At 41.7% G+C, this 21642-nt stretch overlaps 2 protein-coding genes across 3 annotated transcripts; both read right to left on the bottom strand.

Annotated features, from left to right (window-relative positions):
- Nucleotides 1-204: 204 nt before the first annotated feature.
- Nucleotides 205-4589, bottom strand: prlhr2a (prolactin releasing hormone receptor 2a). 2 transcript variants are annotated; one of them, XM_047590827.1, is made up of 3 exons: nt 4461-4589; nt 2643-3123; nt 205-1815 (listed from the first exon to the last, which is right to left on the bottom strand). In XM_047590827.1, the coding sequence occupies exons 2-3, from the start codon at nt 3101-3103 to the stop codon at nt 1179-1181; spliced, it is 1098 nt and encodes a 365-aa protein (XP_047446783.1). In that variant the 5' UTR covers nt 3104-3123; nt 4461-4589; the 3' UTR covers nt 205-1178. The 2 variants fall into 2 exon arrangements, with proteins under 2 accessions (XP_047446783.1, XP_047446782.1); XM_047590826.1 differs by lacking the exon at nt 4461-4589 and having other exon boundaries at nt 2643-3704.
- Nucleotides 4590-14585: 9996 nt separating this feature from the next.
- got1l1 (glutamic-oxaloacetic transaminase 1 like 1) lies at nt 14586-19860 on the bottom strand. The gene is made up of 8 exons (XM_047592327.1): nt 19658-19860; nt 18663-18844; nt 18232-18355; nt 17389-17606; nt 17153-17303; nt 16456-16621; nt 15718-15860; nt 14586-15214 (listed from the first exon to the last, which is right to left on the bottom strand). The coding sequence occupies exons 1-8, from the start codon at nt 19830-19832 to the stop codon at nt 15081-15083; spliced, it is 1293 nt and encodes a 430-aa protein (XP_047448283.1). The 5' UTR covers nt 19833-19860; the 3' UTR covers nt 14586-15080.
- Nucleotides 19861-21642: the final 1782 nt, after the last annotated feature.

Here is a 21642-nt window from a genome sequence, read left to right as displayed (position 1 = left end):
TAGCCATGGAAATGTATTGTACATAGAATCTTTTCTTGTAAAGAACAATTGGCTCTCAGGTCAAGTAACAATGTAGTGTGTTCTTTTTCACAATATTCTTTTCATAGTAATTACAGCGACCAAAAAGACAGTACTGTAAAAGTTACGATAGAAAATGAAATTTATTTTAAAGCCTACAGTTCTGAAGAAATAAATAAGATGGCGATGCATCTGTAATCTTTTATTTTTGTGAATCAGATATTATTCTATATCCTATAACAGTTAATTGGGGAAAAAGAAACCAAATTCTTCCAGTTACAGGCAATTATCTGGTCATTAACAAGAAGAAATATTAGTTTTATGTTCTGACCCACTGATGCTCATAAAAAAACTAAACTCCACCAGTATTTCAGAAATGAAGAATCCACTTAAATAGGAGATAAACATCTCAAAGAAACTCAACAAGTCCAGTTGCCTGTTGTTATTTTCATATAATAGGCAACAACTTCCAGTTGTGTGCTCAGAAAGGACAAAACCCAACAATGACGCGAAACACCAAAATATGTACAGCAACACTATTTTTACACGTTGTTGAGACATTTCAAAAAGAGTGATTTACAGAAGGTAAACTGCTCGGTGTGATTGTGAACAATCAATGAGCTGTGCTCAGGCTTAAAGGGAAACTCCACTGATCCCTCACACGTCTTTAAACGTCTCACAGTATGGAAAGTTGTAGCCTTTAGGCAACAAGACTACACATTGCCACAAGTGATGGTCATGGAGTCTGATGCGACTATGAACAGACATTGGAATATGCAGAATAGTTTGTCAATGGTTGATGGTTTCCCAGATTAAAGGCATCAGGTCGGAAAATGAAATAAATTTGGGTATGTGGAGTTAAAAAAAACCTCAATCTGCCAGATATCTGTAGCCAGTCTTCTTCTCTGCTTAAAACTTCCACCATATGCAAATCTCTTTAAATCATTGCTGGTTTTCCTGCATTGTGGCATTGTGGGTAATGTAGGCACCAGGGTTTGACAGGTCAAGATAAGTGGGAATCACATCTGAGTTTTCTTCTACACGCACTGAAAAACAACAGGGGGCTGTTTTTGCATCATATAGGTCACCCTACAGACACAGAAATCCCATCCGGCCACTTCTGAATTGTCCGAATGTGCTCAGGATACGACCAGGGGGCTTCACAAAACCACGCTTGCTGTGGCACAGTTGTTGGCCGAGATGCCAATGCGACGGCGGCACGTGAACATCTTGCGGAGCTCAGCGCGGAAGCGGTCGTGCAGCCAGGCGTAGAGGAACGGGTTACAGCAGGATGAGCTCATGGCGCACAGGTGACAGAGCAGCTGGATGAGCAGAAAGTACCGCTTGTCAATCAGATCAATGTCAATGTCCCGCAGAACGTTGAACACGCTGATCGGCATCCAGCAGATGCCAAACGCCGCCACCACGAGACTCACCAGCCGGAAGGTCTTGCGCTTGCGCATGCGCTGAGCCTCCGCCTGGCTCTGGGTGTGGTGGCCCGGCACGACACAGTTCCTCAGTTTGACAGAGATGCAGAGGTAGGAGATGCAGAGCGCGGAAAGGGGGAGCACGTAGGTGATGAAGAGGGTGCTGTACGCGTAGGCCAGCCGTCCCCTCTCCTGGCCCATCCAGAACTCCTCGCAGATGGTGAAGCCTTCATTCTTGAACTCCACGTGGTAGGTGTGGGCCACGGCCGGAGCCACCAAACCACAGGACAGCAGCCAAATCCCGGACAGAAGATAGGTACACGCCAAGACCGAGAGGCGCTTTTTCAGCGGGTGCACGGTGGCATAGTATCTGCCGAGAAAGGGAGGAGGTGAAAAGATGGTAGACGAGAAACTGATAGAAACATGTCAAACACAGATGTGATTTGAGGGATGAAGAACAGCACCATTCACCAGTCGAGGTAATCAACAAGCCACCACCCAACCACGGGAACTCAATCAGTGTTAAATTGGCAGTTTCAAACCAATGAAATATGTCATTATGTTTTTAGCTTCATAAACATCCAGTCCCAGTTCAGCCTTTTCGAGCCATACAAAGTCAGCAGGCAAAGCAGGCCACTGAGCAACGTGATGCTGTCTGAAAAGTAATTTTTCATCCTTTTAGCTGCTCATCCAATAAAAACCACCCAGAAGATGTGTAATATCCCTTCAAAAAAAAAGCTAAAAAAAGGAGAAGAAAGGAACGGTAATGAAAAAGTAAAGCACAGAGAACAGTGCTTCTCGATCTGTCTCAGGCATTACTTGTATTATCACATAAGAAAAAATAAAACTTATTAAACCAAATGATCAGAATACATGCTTGTGCTATGCTCACAGCCTTCCTGCAAAGCCAGAGCAATCTTGAATATGTTAAGAGTTCAAGGCACAAGAGTCCAGGTGCGTTTTCAGCTTCCTCTGCAATCTCGTGTAATTTTCTTTAACAGATAGTGATATTCATTGTGAGGCATTCTGAGCAGTACGAGCTCTATATTTAGGTGTAGCATATAAAAGGAGGACTGAAGTTATTTGCAATAAATGTTTCAAGTGGAAAACCATCATCTGATGATTAGGGTTTGGACATACGCTGGATGCATTTTTATAAATTGTCCGCAGTTCTCACTATGGCTCATTCCGACTTACCTGTCCACGCCGATGGCAGTGAGGGTGAAGACTGACACGTACACGGTCACCGGCTGGATGAGATACACCAGGTAGCACATGAAGCGGCCGAAGACCCAGCCGTGTGGGTTGAAGGCGTAGGCCAGTGTGAAGGGGACGCACGTGGCGCACATCAGCATGTCGGAGAAAGCCAGGTTCCCGATGAAAAAGTTGGTGACATTGTGCATCTTGTGGGTGCGGCAGATGACATAGAGGAGCAGGTAATTGCCGAAGACTCCCACCAGAGCCACCAGAGTGTAGCAGGGAATGATGAGCAGCTTGAAAGACTGCAGCAGCTCCACGCCCACGAACTGAGGGCTGCGTTTCGTGGAGCCGTTCTGCAGCGCCACCTCAAACACCGGGCCGGAGTCATTCCCATTCACATCATGAGTCACACAAGAGGGGGTGAGCTCAACTGCCCAGCCGCTGCCTGTGCCCTCCATCGTGAGAGGATGGTGTGCGCCTGGAGGGATGAAATTATGATTAAGTTGAGTCCATGTATTCAAGAACATGCAGTCAAATAGGAAACAAAGCCAAGGCTGACATTTGGAGTCAGGAGTATGCAGTGGGACTGACGACCGCAGATCTAGTTACCGCAGACACCTCTGTAAAGTTAGAAATGAGTCCTGACTTAATTAACACTTGAAGAAATGTTGATTTTTTTATTATAATCAGGTGTAACTGCAGATAAGGCGGCAGTTACCTGAGCCAGTTCAGAACAGAATGAAGTTTTCCCTTCATTACTGTGAAACTACCCCAGAGACGCAGGTTCTATTTCTGTTTCAAGGCTCAAATTAATGGAAGTTATTGCTCCAAATGTAATTCTGTCATCCTGTAGGCAGCGTGCAACGCCGGGCAAGGTGCCTCAGCTATTTCCACACAACTTCAAAAATGAATATTAAAGCAAATGCTGCTGCGTCACTCGGGCTTGCTTGAAGGACGGTAAATCCAGCTGGTAGGCCGTGCTTTCAATCAACAGGGACACATTTGCCTGTAATTTATTATTGTTATTAATTCTGTGCAGACTTGTAGAAGATGTTAATTTTTTCTTTCTGTTTTTTTTTCACAGTAAATGAAAATGTTTGCTGCATTTTCACCCAAAGGTCTCAAAGTTCCTTTCTTGATGCCAGTTCATCAAAAATATCTATGTTACCACTATAAAGCAGTCAGTGTAATACTGGAAAATTTCAAATCAGATAATGTTAACTGTTACAGTTTACTCAGCTGTTATTTATTTATTTTTTTTCAATTTCTTGAATATTGCTTATTCCTGATTTTTCTTTCTTCAATACATTATTTCTGAGAATTCTCCTTTAAAAACACTGTACGGGCTGCAGCAGCAGAATGTGCGCGGCACTGACACCACAATATCAGACAGATAAGTGGGCAGTGGACAGAGAAAAGTAATTGCATTTCATTAGCCATTAGTGTGGCTATTATTTTTTATCAACGCGTTTAAACGCAAAATAAAATAATGACTTTTGTTGCATCTGTTCCACCGCGGTGAGATTTGGTTTTTAACATTGCCGTATTCTGACACGGAATTAATGAGCAATCATCTGAACTCATTCACAGTGTTGCCTTAGAATGGCGCTCAGAGCTTATCAAGTCAAGGCACCTGTGCAGATTTTTGAAAAGTGTATTTGGAACATATCAGTAACACACAATGAGCTATTAAAAGCCCCCAAACTTGAGCATGCGTTAACTTTAAAGACGAATATAAGGAGAAATGCGTTTTACGCATGTTCGCATCGTTTTTCACTCTTCTCACGTCAAATATTCGATTCGAAATCGACCTACCGTGTGCTGGTTTCTCCGTTTTCAGACGCAGAGTATCAGAGCAGAGGATATCCGACGCGCAGCTCGTGTGCGCCTCTGGAGAGATCGCGCTTTCCTCTCAAATGGACGCGTGCGTTTCTGGACAGCAACTAAAGCCATGCATTCGCTGTCTGAAACTAGACAGCACTGAAATTACTTTGACGTCGACGAGGGGCTGCGTGTTGCCAGGCGATCCGTCTGATAGGGGATGGGTCGGCGTTTATATGTGCTTTAAACTTGACTGAAAGCTCTGATGATTGAAGGAGTTTTTCTGACCCGGAACATAATTTATTATCAAACCCTAAACAGCCTATATAGCATGTGCAGATGGAAGTCTGCTCATTCAGTACACGGTATACACAAATGACAGCACATTACAGTACATTACAGTATATTTCTGCATTCTCCTCCATGCGGATCCATTCAATTTGAATTCTATACTGGTCTTTTATTTATATGGTTTCTTCTCCTTGTGGAGTTGGTCATATGTAGACTACTCTTCTCTAAACGAATAAATGTGATATCCAAATGTTAAATGTACAGTAAATGTCACACGTTATATCTAAACGTTAAATGCAAATTCTAACTTTTATATCTAAATGGTGAAAAGTATTCTTGGTGGGGCTGGTGTGACAATACATTTCTCTGCCCAGTCCATCACATAAGAATTACAATCAACAGTCCGACAAAGGCTACAATTAAACAATGATTTAATTTCCTTTTCAAAATCACCAGTTAAACAAAGTAAATTAACCATTGACAATTGTGTAAGACTCCATCCCTGCTTTATAAAGGATATCAAGGGTATCAAAAACAATACAATATTGTAGTTCTTGAGAGGACTTTACAGCAAAGCTATGAGCAGCTGAAACTATACAAATCAACAGTGAGTGAGTGCGTGAGTGAAAGAGATAAAGACCTCGTGTTTCTAAAGTGAGTGTAATGTGAGTGAGTGGGTGGACAGTTCTCATTTGTATAAGAACTTTGCTCATCTGTCTTGCTGAGCGGCAAATTTCTCAATGACCCTGATCTTATCGACCTCTTCATTGTGTCGTCTCACCGCAGCGCGGTGTCCGTCATCCAGCTGCTATGCTAATCTTTCCTAGCACAGCTAGCTTGATGCAGTTTTCCATACGGACTCTTGATCGTTCATGCTTCTTGATGCGTTTGGAGAGGTGCTTTAAGTCGGTTTGTCCTGACTGTGTCCACAGTTCATTTTTAAATAAGAACACAGGGAAAACACAAAAGTGCACTGGCTATTCCACAGCATGTCACTTACGCTCCAACCAACTCCGGCAAAAACTCCGGCTGTAGGCTTTATTTTTCTCCTTGGTCCGCTGACTCTTGATAAAATCCGGTCCGAGCTCCTTAACACGGATTTTCTCCTCCATCGTCCTTCTTACAAACGGGCAGATAAGTAAGGATGTCACCGAACTTGGCGGAAGCTGCTGATCGCTCATTAAGTTCTCCATCACTCCTCTGCCTGACTGACTTAACTGCGCAGGCGCGCCGCACGAGCTTTTTTAAAACCAAGATATTCGCGGCATTTTCTGTTGCTGGGGCGATATTTTCAGCGCCCCAAGGCCACGATTGGTCGTTTATTTATTAATTTTCCTTGGCAACCGTACATGATTGGCTATTTCGCTGCACTTCTGGGGCGCAGGTAGATGGATATATATAGCTCCTAACCACGACAACAACGGGTAAGTTTGTCATCCAGCTAGCATCCAGGTGTGGGACAGATAGTTCAGCCTTAGCTGACATGGTCAATTACGATATGATCAGGGGTCAATTTGAGCCGGATCCATTGACTGTATATACTAGGCCGGATCCTGCCGGAACAAGATCCGGCACCTCTTAATTTTGGCCTCCCTGGGTTCCGGTATTTGGGCAGATCCGGTACCTCTCATATAACGCATATATATATATATTGAATAAATAATATTGCATATATTATATTAATTTATAGAACAAATTCCAAGAATTTCGTGTTGTTAAGATTTAACATCATTTGAAAGAGTCGGAGATCTGTTGCTGGGCCAACAAACCACGCCCCTGACAGAAAAAGAAAAAGTTTTGAAATTCGCTGCACCTGAGGAGCAAGCAGTGAGATAAAAACGGTTACCATTTCAACGCAAACATGTCAAAAAGACAATTAAATTTACTTTCAAAAAGAAGAGAATTGCATGACACTTAAAAACGAGTCAGAAAAGCCTCCACAAACGGCGACGAGGGCAGTTGCAGCGGTCACGTTGATGGTCAGACCGACTGCAGCAGGAGGCTAGCGCCGCAACAGCTAGCCGGGGTCACCGACAGCTAGCAGCCAGTCAGGTGGAGCCGGAGCAACAAGCATGTACCGGAATCCGTTGCTGTCGTGACAACTAAATATGGTGAGCATACTGTCTATTAATAGGGCGCCGTGCCAACCTTTGAATAATAATAATGGAAGATATATGTGATTTTTTTTGACTGTACACTCTAAGTCCCACATGTGGTGATGTGGGCATTTGCCTGTGATGTGCGGAGTATAGCCTGTGCTATTAGTAAACACAAACAGTTCTGTTAGTTTATTTAAAGGTAAAGCTTTTAGCTATAAGCTATACTGTATGGTCTGTGATAAAGTTTTACTGTAGCAGATTGCCCTGAGCAACATCAAATCGGGTACGTACATAATTTTCCTCGAAATACTAATTTTGAACTTTTGGTACGATAATTTGCCATTTCCCAACTGGCAACACTGTAGCTGACTCTTTGCTAGATTAGTTAGTAATGAATGTGCTCTGTGCAGAGTACTTTTGTTTTGATGTCTGCTGGACATCTACATATTTAAAATGTATTGTTTACAAAGCTAATGATACCTATACATAAATGTCTCCTCAGGACTCCCCTGACACTGCACCGGGGTAAGACAATTTAAAAAGCATACTTACATGAAGTGAGAGTTGGCTCAGTCTTAATACATTTAAATATTGTAAAACACCAACACTTTATAAGGGAATAACTGTGATGGTGCTTTTTTTCTTTGTATTAAAGCTTCAGGGCTCCTTTAGGCTAAACAAAACCGCATCAACAGTATAGACAATTTTCACCTGTTGAACCATAGACAGTATGAAGGTCAGTATCTCTAAAGACTCTGATCTAATCTAAAATCCAGCTCCAAAAATGTGAAGCCAAAGTAGTTAGAGCTCCTCCTGGTGACTGGCTGCAGTATAGCTCCACCTCCTCCATATGCTGAAATAAAACACCAAAATGGTTTATTTAATTTTACATAGTTAATATAACATTAACACATGTTCACGTGTAATTATTTTTTAATAAGTTTCATTTTAGTTAGTTATTTGACACTACAGAAACAGGACGTCTCATAACGACGGTCACCAGTTGACGTGCTGACCACTCTGTAGAGCGTGAGAGTTGCAAAATAACAATAAAAATAAATACAGTGTATAATCCAAGATTTCCTTGCAATTGGTGGAGGCAGAGCACAGTATTTATTAAGCGAAAACTTAAGTGAGTGTGGCTCCACTCTGGGACTATACTTATTAGAGTAAGTTTGGCCAGTGCAGGGAAGTGGTGAGACATCGTCCATATTCACACAGTCTATGTGTTGACGTGTTGACCGATTGATATTTCACAATCAAGATATTGATGACTAGAAGATATAAACATTTTGCTAAACATTTTGCTAAAACTAAATGTTTTTATTATTATTATATGCCTGATATGGCAAACTTTTCTTTATGGGAGTTACCAACAGTGTTGTTTTGGGCAGCCATTTTAGATTTAGTCTTAGCCTTTTGGACGAAAATGCTTTTAGTTTGAGTCATGTGATAGTTTTAGTCAAGTCTCAAAAAAGTTTTGGTCAGTTTTAGTAGAAAAATAAATAAAAGAGGGAGAGAGAGAATATATTAGTCTTCTAATAACATAATTTACGTCAGTCAGTATTGGAATTTGAAATCGAGGTTGACAAGCATTTCAATTCATAAACAACAGTTAACCTTAACGCTTTTGTATAATAACCAGATTCCTCTGGCCTAGACTTTCCCATTGATGGAGATGCAGTGCTGCCGTGCTGTTATTCATTGCTGTTGGGCAGAAACCTTTTATCTCCATATTTCAACTTGTGTTTATTGCATGAATTTATGCCCTGCTGCATCATACAAGGGTGTCACACAAAAGTTGTGAAAATAGCAGATCTACAAGATCAACACATTTCAACACATTGTGAGCTTGTAGATCGGCTATTTTTTTCAGTGATTACAATAATAAAGGAATGGTTTTAGACATACCATGTTTCCACACGACAGCAAATACTTTCTGCTCTACTGAGGATTATGCATTACACCAAGATAAGGTGGTGACATTGGAATCAATGTTCATTACTCCAAAACAGCCACGAACAAAAACAGTCTTACTTTGGCAATTGTGACTGAATTTCTGGGAATTTGCTAAAGTGAAATAAACATACACATGCCCAAAATATGAGCAATGGATGAGGAACACATATGCTCAACTTGACCTTGTCTGCCAGACCAGACCAGACCAGACCAGACTGAATGTAAACATGGCTAAACATGCTGCTAACGTTACATTAGCTATAGAAGTGTCATTTAGACACATGGGAAACAGCAACAGGCCTGAAATGCTACATTTATGCTGTATGTTCTGCACATAACAGTAACACACACATAAGCTATTGAATGATGTTTGCGCAACCAAGCTAACTTTAGCCTGATGTTAGCGCCAGGAGTTATATGGAAAACTTTAAGCTTACTATGAAATTTATCACAAGCTGATTGACAGAGAGCCGAGTAACATCGTATAGCAACACTGAATTAATAAACTTAAATGCGCTGCATGGTGGTGTGCGTAACCAAACAAAGATAGGATGCAGCAGCATTGCTGATACTTTTTAGCTTTTGACAGACAGATTACACGCACAATAGGCAGAAATGTCATACGTTTTGAACGTCAGACCACCCACTGACATTTACGTCCAATTTCAGCTCAGCAGTTTTCTTATCTAGGAGAAGGAATGGCTGCAGCTCGTTGAGTACATCGTTTCCAAATTTCATATGTCCACTGATGCCTCTTGAGAACTTCCTGAGTCAATGCTCTGTCTTATTATGAGGTCATGTATACAACCAAAGCACAACAAAATCTTGAGCAACTGCAGCCATTTTTTATGAAACGAAACCCTTTGGTTTTCTGGACGTCAAATCTGGATGTAACAGTGACTCTATTTCACCAGAAAAACACAGAACTTCTGTCCGGCTTTTTACACTGGATGGTGATCTGCTTTATCTTCAAACTTATCATATCAAACAAGAGCAGCACTATAATAATCATCTGAATACTGAATGTCATAGAAATGTAATGTAGAGAAGGATCTTCCTCCAGCTTAACTTTTTATGCCCTATGCCAAGCAAGGTGGTTGACGGTGGCTATGTGAACAACATATTGAGTAATTGATGGATTGATGGATTATATATTGGGAGTCTGGTGAGAAAGCTCCAATGTTCTTTGAGTACAAGAATGGGTAAGATGTCAGTAAGCACAAATGTATTCTTCTGTTTGAGATATATTAACAGGCCAAGAGTAAGTTCATCAATCATAAAGATTACATTTAACTGGACAGAGTCTCAAACAGTCTTTAGTTTAAAATGCTGCACGTCACCTTTTTGACATTCTTCTTTGACTCAAGGTCACTTATGTGAAGTGCGACCTGGACGATGTCCCCTGACACAATGTAGGACACTACACACAATGATAGGTTAACTGGAAGCTGAATGAAAAGCAAGTACAATTCTTGGTTACAACACAGTCTATAGAAAACAAGTCAGGGTTAATGCCCGACGAGGTCTCCATTATCTGAAATTAATGGATGACGCGGAGGCATGAACGGAGGACGGTTGCTTCCGTGAATGTCCAAAGATATTAAAAAAAAAATGATTACAATTTTTTTTTAAATATCTTTGGACATTCACTTCAACATGCTCAACTTTACAAACGGCCTCCATAGCCATGAGTAATGGTTGGTGACACGTTCCCAACAGGTCACACTCCTATCTGGTTCAGTGCAGGAGAGGTCACTTAATGCCTGAGCTGTCATCCTTCCTCGGTCACAAATATTTGCAAAAGGGACAGAGGAGCAGACTGATAAGGAGGTGACGTAATGTGGCATCTGATTGTCGAGTGGCCTTTGTGAGGAGGACAACCAGAGACGGAGCTCTGTAAGCGTGGTGCTTCATTTGTGCAAACTAACTCTCAGCTTCTCTGAAACAAGCCAAGGTGGAGACAAAACAGGCCTGGCTGTGTGCTGTCATTAGTGGGATTGATTCTGAATCAAAAGCCACGCACGAAGCCAGATGAACAGGCCTCGGAGAGGAGATCCCGATGTGATGTTGGCCATGGCCGGGATATTCAGTGTGTCTGAGGTTTCGGTGCATTCATTTAAAGCATTTAAAGTTTGGTTGTGGTCAATGAAGGCTAACTCAACCCACTCTTCTCTCCGTATGCAGTCGATCGCTGTCCAGTTCACAGGTCTCCTGTCAGCACGCTCTGTTGTGACAGAAACAAACCACATCTTATCTTCAAGGTTACTCGGAGAAGCATGGCAAGAACAACGACGACAACATCAACAACAAAAAACAAACAAAACACATTATTCAGTTATGTAAGGTTAACGTTAATCTCTTGACTCAGCTCTCAAGGGAGCTTTTACGAAACTAAATTATTTTCTGATTTTTTTCTGAAACTGTATGGGAGATTAAAACAGCAGAAGCTACCGGAGAAATTGTGGCAACGCTCGTTAAATTAAAAGACAGTTGACATTGAATTTTTATGGGGAGCTTCTATATTTTGCAGAATTGCCTCTTCTTTCAACATTGTTAAAGGGCTTTTACAGCATTTACTTCTCCCAAATGTACCGGCAAGTAATAAATAAACATTCGTGGGCGTTGTTGTCCCTTATAGATTTAAATGGCAAACAGTTAAATTCTAATAACAGCAGTTTGGCATTCAGTCCTGCCACAGAACAAGTTGTTCTTAGAGCTGCACGTTGTCGTACTACTCTAGTTTTGTTTTGTTCACCCTTGTGTGTGGCCTCGCAAAGGTCCAACACACAAGGGTGAACAAAACAAAACTAGGGTAGTACACCGGAGCAGTAAATGGCCAGAGGATGTGATCAGCCTCTGCTGTGTATTTCTCTGCAGATGGATTTACTTTGGGATTGTTATCAAGTACAATCTTCAAAGCTTGTGTGCTGCTGTATGCTCAGAGGAACACAAGCAACTTTTGAATTACACTATTTTACAGCATTTATTCCGTCACATTTTTAGACGTGTCCTTTGCGGCGGTGAAGCGATTTTGAATTTATTATTTGTTTTATTTCACTATTCTCTGTGGTGGCAGTTATACATGAGCAGCATTTGAATGCAAGAGAAATTTCCTCATGGGCACAGTAACTTGCATCGTATCAACCCGTTTGCATAATCAAAGTAAAGAGGATTCAGGTAGAATTAGTTACCTGCTGACTGTAAGTGCTGTGTGATCAGGTTAGAGTTTAGCTTGAAGAGCATGCGAAAAATCCATTGCTTGCAGATGGAAATGTCGATAAATGTTAAACAGACTGATATCTTGCTCATTCTTGGTCCCCAGAGGATAAATCTTGATACTTAAATGTTTTTCCCTGAATTTATGAGGTTGACTGTTTTAATTTCCAATGAAATAATTCCGTAGCTATTGAATCAATAGCCCTAAGATGAGGACATGACCCCGGTCGATTCTGGATAAAATGAAACCTCAGTTGATCCGTAGATCTGAATTGAGTGGCTGTTTAGTGCAGCAGGTGTTTGATGAAGTTATCGCTTTCTACTAAACACTGGTGTATAACACTTGTCATTGTGACAAGCTATTAATACTGCTATTAAGACACATATGTTTATGACCTGCGCCTCGAAGCCTCTACCTCAAGCGCAGCTGTTACATTTCCCACGATGAACAGACGAGGTCAGTCGGCAGATCCGGTCACAACTAATTAAACACGCATTATACAATTGTCAGTCAATTGTGCTAACATTTTTTTAATGAATGCCTTTCGCAGATTAGAACGGCATGCGCGTTTCCAGTTACTGCAGAAGAGGACCCCATGAGGCATTCACACCCCACTCGAAATGATGACTGTATTCCCAGAAAACGTATCTCTCAGTAACTGTCAATTAGATGGCATTATGTTCTCTTTTTGTTTGAAGCTGATAGCATCTGTTCAGTTCAGCACCCGTCATTATTTAATCACAGATTACCGCCAATCAGCGCGTTAGGGCTGAGACAGCTGCACGCCTGAAATTGATTGCGATGACGAAGCTCATCCTCAGTGGTTCCTGTGTGTGTCTCAAAGCGGCTGCTCAACAAAGTTGTTTCTTGGGCTATAGGTTCTCTGGTATATGACGATCAGTGATGCTGCTTGTGCGTGCAGAGAAAATTAAATAGTGGACGCACGTGCACTTTTCAATTTTGCAACTTGTGAATTTTCGTAGATTTAGTCAATCCCCTTTATTCATACAGTATGCGGGCATAACTACAAGATGCACTTAAACGACTTCTCACAAACTTGTTATGAGCAAATATCGGCCACACTGTGTACATGCAAGCATGTTCAAATGCAAATCAAAGCAGAATCTAATGGCTCAGACTCTGCATGATGGTGCGCGATTATTATCCTTGTTGTTCACCTAGGGTCAGTGAAATGAAAAGAGCGAGGACGCTGCCTCCATTAAATACCTTGTCGCAGCCTGTTTCTGAGAACTGAACAGCACACAGCAACAATAATGGCACATCTCACAAATGAATGGAGGGCTCCCGAGAATATAAAGTTAGTTAGATAAAAGCCTCATAAGTACATGTTTCTTTTTTTAAAAAAAAAAAATCAGAAAATAACACAAATTTTTGTATTGCTTTATTACCGCCACACAGATATGCATGATAGAGGAGAGGATTACTCACTGGTGTGTCCAGACGAACAAGCATTTACTGTTAAATAGATTCATATCATTTGGGAATGTTTGTTAGCTAAGTGGAAGGGAAATGCACCGGAACTCCTTGTGCCTCGGTAAAATAATCCAATATAAATAAAAGCTCGAAACTTGGTAATCCTGTGGTGACCGTGAAATGAGTTTGGAAATAAGATGAGAATCATTTGACTTCTTGTGTTTCTAGTCTCTGATCTTTCTGCCGTATGAGCATTAGTCACATATGAATGTGAACCTTATTGGTGGGAGGAAATTTGTAATATGAGGCAGGCAAAATAGTCATTTGCCATTGTGACTGGTAACGTTTAAATAAAAATGAGGATGGTAAAAAGGGAAGAATACGACTTCTAGAGGCATCAGAGAACATAACACCTGAGCTCAGTTCAGACACACCCAGACCTGATCACTGCCACACATGTTCTCACCACAGGCCGTGTAGGTTTGGGTTTAGTTTTCCCTTAATAATAAAAAACTTAATTTAAAAACTGTATTTTGTGTTTATTTGTGTTACCTTTGACTAATAGTTGAATTTGTCAGATGATCTGAAACATTTAAGTGTGACAAACATGCAGAAAAATGAGAAATCAGGAAGTGGGCCACCACTATCACACCGCTATGGTTCAGTGTCTAAGGCTTATTCCTCCAGAGTGATTCACAGATAAGTCAGTGCGGTTTGATTCAGTGCTCCCAGGGACCTCATCTGTTCCTGAAAATAGACAATATGCATGCACACTACACTGCCCTTGACTCAGTTTAATATAAAATGACTCATTTCCAGTCATGACAGTCAACACACATACACTTCACACTGTGCATAAAACAAATGTTTTACGTTACAGAAAATATTCCGCTGAGGGTACACTACATTTGAGAAGACTAACATCATGATTGCTGTTAAATACTAGTAAATTCCAAGAATTTACATGTTGAATTAAAGAGGCACAGGCCATTATCTGGCCCAAATCTGAGCCTCAATTTTTTTTTCCCAACATAATTAGGCAGTCCAACCAGGAGAGAGACGGCAACTTGGCTTGGGTGGACCAACACGTATCTCAGTACACCAGCGGCCACAGTGACTGACAAGGTAAGCAGAATTTTTATTCGTTTACTGCACAAATTTAAGTGTTTCCGAGCGTGGTTTGGTTCTCTAACAAAGTAGTTAATGGGTTAATGTTTTAACAAACCTAGCCAAGTTAATATTATTAGCAGAAAAACTAGATTGGACCACTAACTCTTAAAAATGCAGTTAAAACTGTGGATGGAGTCTGATGCATAGCATGCATCAGAGGGGAATCGTGCACCAAGGTGAGAAGGGGATCTATCTGTTCTTTCTTTCACAGAATGAGGGAATTTAATATGCATTATGTGTAATTACAGTGAACATGAAACAGAATATTCAACATAACAAGCCAAAGGCTCAGTTTCCGTGTGTTTCAGTCCGACACTGAATCCCCAGTTGCGGCCGGTGCATGGCACTGGTGTGTGATATGTGTGTGTGCTTTTGTGCGTGAATGGATAGATATGTCACTGTGACATTAAAGGACTTTAACTGTTAGAGGCCTCATGGTCCAGGTCAAGTGGTCAGAGCCAGATGAATGGACTCGGCTATATACCCCAGATTAGAGCCATTGATTGCGCTCACGTTCAGGCATCCGCTGGGGAGCAGGTACACGTGCCTCCTGTTTGACAGAAAGTCCACTTGGTGACCTAAAATGAACCAAAAGGTAAAAAAAGAAATAATAATAATAATAATAAAAAAAATTAAGTCATACAAGTGAAAGTGCATCAGCATATAATTAATGAAACGAATAATGAGTTTTATTGTTACATACTAGTAGTATTCAACTTAAAATTCTGGAAAAAAGTCTGGAAAATGAATAAATAATCATATATTTAGCACTCATAAAAATATCCCTTCAAATAACCCCTCTGAGGTTAAAGTTTCATGACAATGTACGAAGTGCAGTATTTCCATAATAATCTTAAACAGAGGCAGAATGGCAGACCTTGATTCAATTCATGTACAGGAAAAAATGTGCCGTCAAAGCCAATTATCTTTTTGAAAAGATCATACGGATTAGCACAGAAAAGCAGGAGCTATGGAAACGAGTTGTCTGACAGCTTTTCATTTCGCCCTTGGGTTGTGCAGTGAATATGTGATGTTAGGAAAATCTTTTCAAAAACACAAAACTGCGCTGTACGCTCCTCACCGTTCAGGCCTGTACAACAGAAGAGTCCACCTTGGTGAGTCAGGTGGTCCCAGCTTCCCGGAGTTCCCAAAAGTCTCATCTTTTCTCTTAAAATGGCTCTAATCAGCATGCACCTCTCCACAATGTGCTTAACTTCTCCCTGCCTGGAAACATATCAAATATACAATCACAAAATATCAAAAGATCCATTTTTGCAACAGGCGCATTTAACAGATGCTACTGTCATGATCTTGTGTTTTTTGGTACCTCTGTTCATCTTGTCTGGTTTGTTTGTGTGTGTTTTTATTTTGTAAGCCTCCTCCTTGGTGTTTCTTGTCCTGTTTTCTCTTTGATTGTTGGATTGGTTTCTACTTGTGTGCTCCACCATCATTAGTGTGCCCTCTACTCAGGTGTGCTATTATAGTCCTGCCTTTAGCTTTGTCCTCTCCCAGTTTGTTTGTGTTTTTCCAGCCTCTGTTCAGTTTCTAGTAATTTCCTTGTGTCTTGACACTTCCTTTTGGATTTGTTGATTGTTGAGCTACTTTGTGTTGGATTACCTGCCTTGCTTTATTTTTATCACATTAAAGCGAATACCCTCGCCTCCTTGTGTGTGTCCTGCGTTTGGGTCCTACCTCGCCATGCTGCACCATCACAAAACGTGACCGTTACCAACTTTATGAAACCTTTCATGTCCAGCCTCAGCTGTCAAACCACACTGTATAAATGCCAGAGAATTCCTTCAAGTGGAACGCGTCTAACCATTCGACAAGATGTGCTGAGTTACTGAGCACGGAGGCGACAACGCGAGCTCCCCCCACGGACGGTTGGGACCACAGTGCTCTCACTATTGTCTCTACTTGAGACTGCACAGGCAGTAGGAGTGAGTTCTGCTTGAATACGCACAGGAGGTGTCCAACAGACTCACCTGGGGAAGGAGAAGAAAATGAGGCAAAGGTACATTGTAATCCAGAACAGAAATCACATGGACATATTTTACAGAAGAAAAAAATCACTCTCAATGTTATGGAGGGGGAAATGCAAAGGGGGAAATACATGGCATTCAAGCCTACTGATTGTCGTGCCTTTGTTGATGCACAATGACTAAGACATGAATGCATACATTCATATACTGTCTACCATCCATTCATATAAATTTTACTTCGTATGCACTACTACCCACCTAGACCAGGTGGACCCAAAGACCCCCCCCAAAAAAAAAACATTCAGTTGCCAGACACCACAGGACATCCTCAGGAGGCCCATGTCCGTTCTCTGATGAGTCCCAACTGTTTTAGAGGCACAAGGGAGACCTACACTATATGAGGACGGTGGCCATAGTGCTTTGCTTCATTGTGTAGGACAGACACTGTCTTAGTGCATGAGTTCTGATTGACTTCACTGATTTAACGTCATCAAAGTCAATCTTAGTTAATTAATGCCAACAATAGTTTCTCACCATACAGTCCGAAGCAAGAGGAGAATGACTGGGCACAGAGGAGCTCCATTCCCTGCGACTCACAGAACTGGACAGGCCACGCGTCTCTCCCTAAATCTCCATAACATAGCCCATGAGCAGGCAGCAAGAGGAAAGGAAAGAGTCTGCGTCTCTGTTGGAGACAGTGTCAAGACAGCAAACGAGGGTCTAAGTCGTTTTAGCCTCTCCTGATAAGCATAAATGTACAAAGTCATTACCTTGAGAAGTTGTGTAACCACGGCCCATTGATCCTGGGAAATGTCAGCGCCGGTCGGGTAGTGCGCAGACGCCGACAGAACGACAACACTTTGCTCAGGAGCTTTCTCCAAATCCTCCAGAAGCTTCTCCAAACAGACGCCCTGCTGCCTGTCGTCCCAGTAATAATACTCGCGGATATCTTTGATCCCTGCTCCCTGAAAGACACCGGCCAGTGACTCTGCGGGGAGGATCAAGACAATACATTATATTAGATGCTTAAAGCTGTATAAATCCCATAAGATCAATGCATCCATGATGCTTTCATCCCCTACATGTAATTACAATGGGCTGCCATTTCTGTTAGCACATGCAGAGTATTAGTAGCTCTACAAACCATATTAAAATAAAAATTAAGAGAGCAATCCAAGTACAAAAATATTAATTTTCAATTCTGCTGATAACATATTTGCAGTCTTAATTCTTAATCTTAATTAGTTTTTCACTGAGATTTCTCGTTACATGTTTTCTCCGCGTTCTCTATAAATACGCACATTTTTTCTCATTGTCTGATGTGTTTACTAATGGCAAATTAACACCTCTTCATATTGACAATGTTCTTTATCAACTCTTAGTGAGCTTCTGTCCTTTGGAAGCATGTCGCAGTAATAAAAAATTGCTATGGATACAGCTGCTATTTTTGAATCAACCTTTCAGTTTGTTGTGGTATATGAGTCATCCACTCCTGCTATTTGTACTATCATTGTGTACCACTATAGCACTGGATCTTTGGCCTTGTCATGTATGGGCAATATTCTAAAACGAGGTGTTTTATGTCCTCAAAATGAAAGTTACGCTTTATTTACCATCACAAGGAGCGGAGAGGTAAACTGGCCCACTCCAAGCCTGACGGCCATCGGGCCAAAGCCTCAGGAATTCAGCTCCAAGGCGCACAGCGGCGATAAAACCAGGAGTCTGCACGCCTAACACCTGCAACAAACACCCAGACCTGATGTTAAAATGCTTGTGCTTTGTGGTATTGATTCATTCTGGGGTTGAGGGTGTAGAAATCGATGGCTTAACAATTATAGATTCTTTTTCACAGTACCTCCAAGTAATGATTGATTTGCTTGATAAGCTGCTCGTACGGCTTCATCTCTGTGTGTTTGGTAGTGTGCCTATTCAGGTGCCAATATATATATATGTGTGTGTGTATATACATATATATATGTACAGTAAATGTAGTATGTTGCTGCTATAATGAGCTACAGTTTATAGAATGGACCGCTGAGGTTACCCGGTTCTCCACTACAGCTCTGGAGCTCTTCCCCAGAGAAACCTCGGTGGCTTGCCGCGTGAATTCTGCCAGTCCAAGAGACGAAGGAAACTCTGGACGAAGAGTTGGATCGGCGCTTAACTGTCGCTTGATTTTTCCAACAAGACACAGTTCAAAGGTCGTCCCCTCCTCATTGAAACACTCTGTGAAAGACAGCGAAAGGATTTAAATCAAATAAAACTGCATTCAACTGATATCGTGTTTTTTTTTTTCTTTTTCTAGTGATTCAAATTTTCTGTAGGTGTACTAACAATTAGCTGCAGCCCCACGTGATCCTGTACGAGATACTAAGTGGTTGCAGATAATGGGTGGGTGTCATAGAAACAAACACTAAGGCACAGGTCCTTGGTCAGTTGTTGTTGCATTATCTCCACAGACGGTCTTACTGTACCAATAAACAGTGGTATAAAGCGTATCTATCTATCTGGCGGCCGCTGTCAGCACCTAACAGCTGATTATAGTGACAAGGAGCTCACCCTGCAGGCTTTAAAATGCACCTCCAACAACCTAATGGTGCAATCACATCCACATTTTGTCCCCGTTTTCCAAAAAGCACCGAATCTTAGTGCAGCTGCTCTGTGAATGCTGACTGCCAGAATCAATGAGAAGGGGATTGATTTTACTGAAATTCTTCTGGCTCACTCTGAACTCTCCATCTAAAGTAAGTAAGCGCAACTTTCACAGTGAATGGGTAATTTTATGTAGTAATTCACTGTAAAGGACCACAGGTGACTTACTGTAGTGCTGTGATTTAAAGCTGAGGCAGCCAGATACAGAGAATTTTTTTTTTTTTTTTTCTGCTTAAGCCTGAAAGAAACATGACTGACACATGTTCTATGCTGCGCTTATTTCTAGAAAAACTCTAAAAGGAGGATTTAGTGGGTGAACCCTCCTCTCTTTTCTCATTTGTTGGTCAAAGGGAAACACAAAAAGCCTAATGAAACGAGCAGACTCACCTCTCCCTGCCAGGTAAACCTTCCGTGCCCGTGTGTCTTTCTTGAAGGCGGACAGCAGCCTTGTTTCAGTGCTCGATGCCGACGTGTGAGTATCGGCGAACGCGGGGAGGTGACCTCCCGGATCTCCATTCTGGTTGACCCCTTTTTCATCGAGGCTGCTGCCGGGTCGGCTCATCTTGATCCCAGCTAAACAAAACAGTCCACTGGCTGGGAGCCCTTTTTGTTTAGACACTGTTGCTAAGCTACAGCATGTATTTGGCTACTGTCACCCAGGCAACGGTGATGGATGAGTTTGTCACTCCCTAATTTGTAGGTCTGGTGAGTTTACCTTTGTCATCATCAGACTGGTGAGGCTGTCTGCAGATGAGAGCGTCGGTTATCAGTTTGGATAGGGAGACTGGCCCCGGATGCATTTTCCTCAACGTATAACTCAAGTCAGCAAGTCGGTTCAAAGAGGACACTCGTGTCCTCCTTAAATTTTGTTTTGAGGCTTTTTAGCTGACCTGAAGCTGCAGTTATTTAATGAAAACACAATTTGGAAGGAGAGGCGGCATTTAATAACGGCAGATCAGTGCACATATTTTTGCAAAGAACTTCCAGCAGTCGTGGCTTTCGCCGACACCTGTCTCCAACAACGTCTTCATTGTGCCGCTGGCTGTCATTTGACATTTAAATATGCTTTTAGGAGTAATTGGTTGTGTATGTGTGTTTATTTTCTTAAAAGCCCATTAAAAAAAGTCATGTCCAGCCTCCTTTTCTTCATATAATAATCCACCACCGGGGCTTGTGCATTATGCCTCTGGGATATAGAGAGTTTCTTCCTGACAGAGAATTGAAGAGCAGCCATTTCGAGGGGATGAACAAGCGGCACTGAATCTTACGGCGAATGAAAACCCCACAATCAAAGTAAACATCTCGCAGCTATTATTGTTGTGAAGAAGAGAAATAAGTGAGCCGGGCTTTGCAGTTCACTTTATGAAGCTGGAAATCACAAATCACTGCACTAGGTGGCAGTAGATGGCCAAACCAGTCAGATGGGTTCGTCAATTAGCAGAGCAGAGGGGTTCTTTAAGAAACTGTAATTTGCTTCTCAAGGGACACTTGAGCAGCTGGCCCAGAGAACCGCACTCCAAGACAGCTCCTAGACCTCATAGCATTACTGCATGTTAAACAGCAGCATTTTCTCAGGGGAAAGATAGAGAAGGTTGGATCTGCCTTAGTAGGGAACTGGAGTCTAGGGTCCTCTGTCTGTGGAGAGATCTGTGTCTGTGCCTTTGCTCTTTCCTTTTTCTTTTTTTTTTTTTTTTTTTTTGACTTTTGACTTTTATTTTATTCTGAGAGCAACAGCCGAGCCTTTATCTTTGGCTTTGTAGTCTGATGCACGCTGCTCCACGTTGGTGGCTGCACATACAATATGTGTGTGATGTCATGTTATCTGCGTTTGCTCAGTTGTCCTCTGGAGTGACGCAAATTACAGGCAACAAAAAGATCAAACTGAACCACAGTCAAAAAGGTGCGAATGCCATTTAATAAGAAAACTAATTAAAAAAAACAAAACAAAAAAAATTTGTATATATATATGACTCTTCGGGAGATGTGTGAAAAACACGAAAGCGTATGCGCCTCAGTCGCTCTACCCCATGAACAGAATGTGCCTGCAATACTTTATTTAGTTAAGGTGCTGTAGATCTCGGTTTGTGTGTTTCTGAGGAGAAGCACTTCGCACACTAGCAGATCCAAGACTAACAAACCAAATTTAATCAAACATGACAGTGCCTCTGTACTCATCAGAAAAGTTGGAGAATGAAATACATTTTCATTTTACCCCTGAACGTTTAGTGTTAGTCACCTCTCATTACTTTAACTTCATGTGTGCGCTGGTAAATTTGTGCTTTAACAAAATAATGAAGCGCACGGGCTGTTAAAAAGCTTTTTCTTCCCTACGCTCGTATCTTATCAAACCCTCACAGTTGTACCTGAAGTGG

The sequence above is a fragment of the Mugil cephalus genome, chromosome 8, assembly GCF_022458985.1.
Source record: "Mugil cephalus isolate CIBA_MC_2020 chromosome 8, CIBA_Mcephalus_1.1, whole genome shotgun sequence".
Lineage (NCBI taxonomy): Eukaryota > Metazoa > Chordata > Actinopteri > Mugiliformes > Mugilidae > Mugil > Mugil cephalus.
Note: the sequence above shows the minus strand (reverse complement) of the source record. Positions and strands in the feature narration are given on the sequence as shown.

Coding starts and splice junctions, on each gene's coding strand:
- got1l1 (XM_047592327.1), bottom strand. CDS start 19,832: ATGAGCCGACCCGGCAGCAGCCTCGATGAAAAAGGGGTCAACCAGAAT. Junction 18,356..18,662: donor GAGCTGTAGTGGAGAACCGG/GTAACCTCAGCG, acceptor TGTTTGTTGCAG/GTGTTAGGCGTGCAGACTCC. Junction 17,607..18,231: donor CCTCTCCGCTCCTTGTGATG/GTAAATAAAGCG, acceptor TCCTCCCCGCAG/AGTCACTGGCCGGTGTCTTT.
- prlhr2a (XM_047590826.1), bottom strand. CDS start 3,172: ATGTTCTTGAATACATGGACTCAACTTAATCATAATTTCATCCCTCCA. Junction 1,816..2,642: donor ACTGCCATCGGCGTGGACAG/GTAAGTCGGAAT, acceptor CTTTCTCGGCAG/ATACTATGCCACCGTGCACC.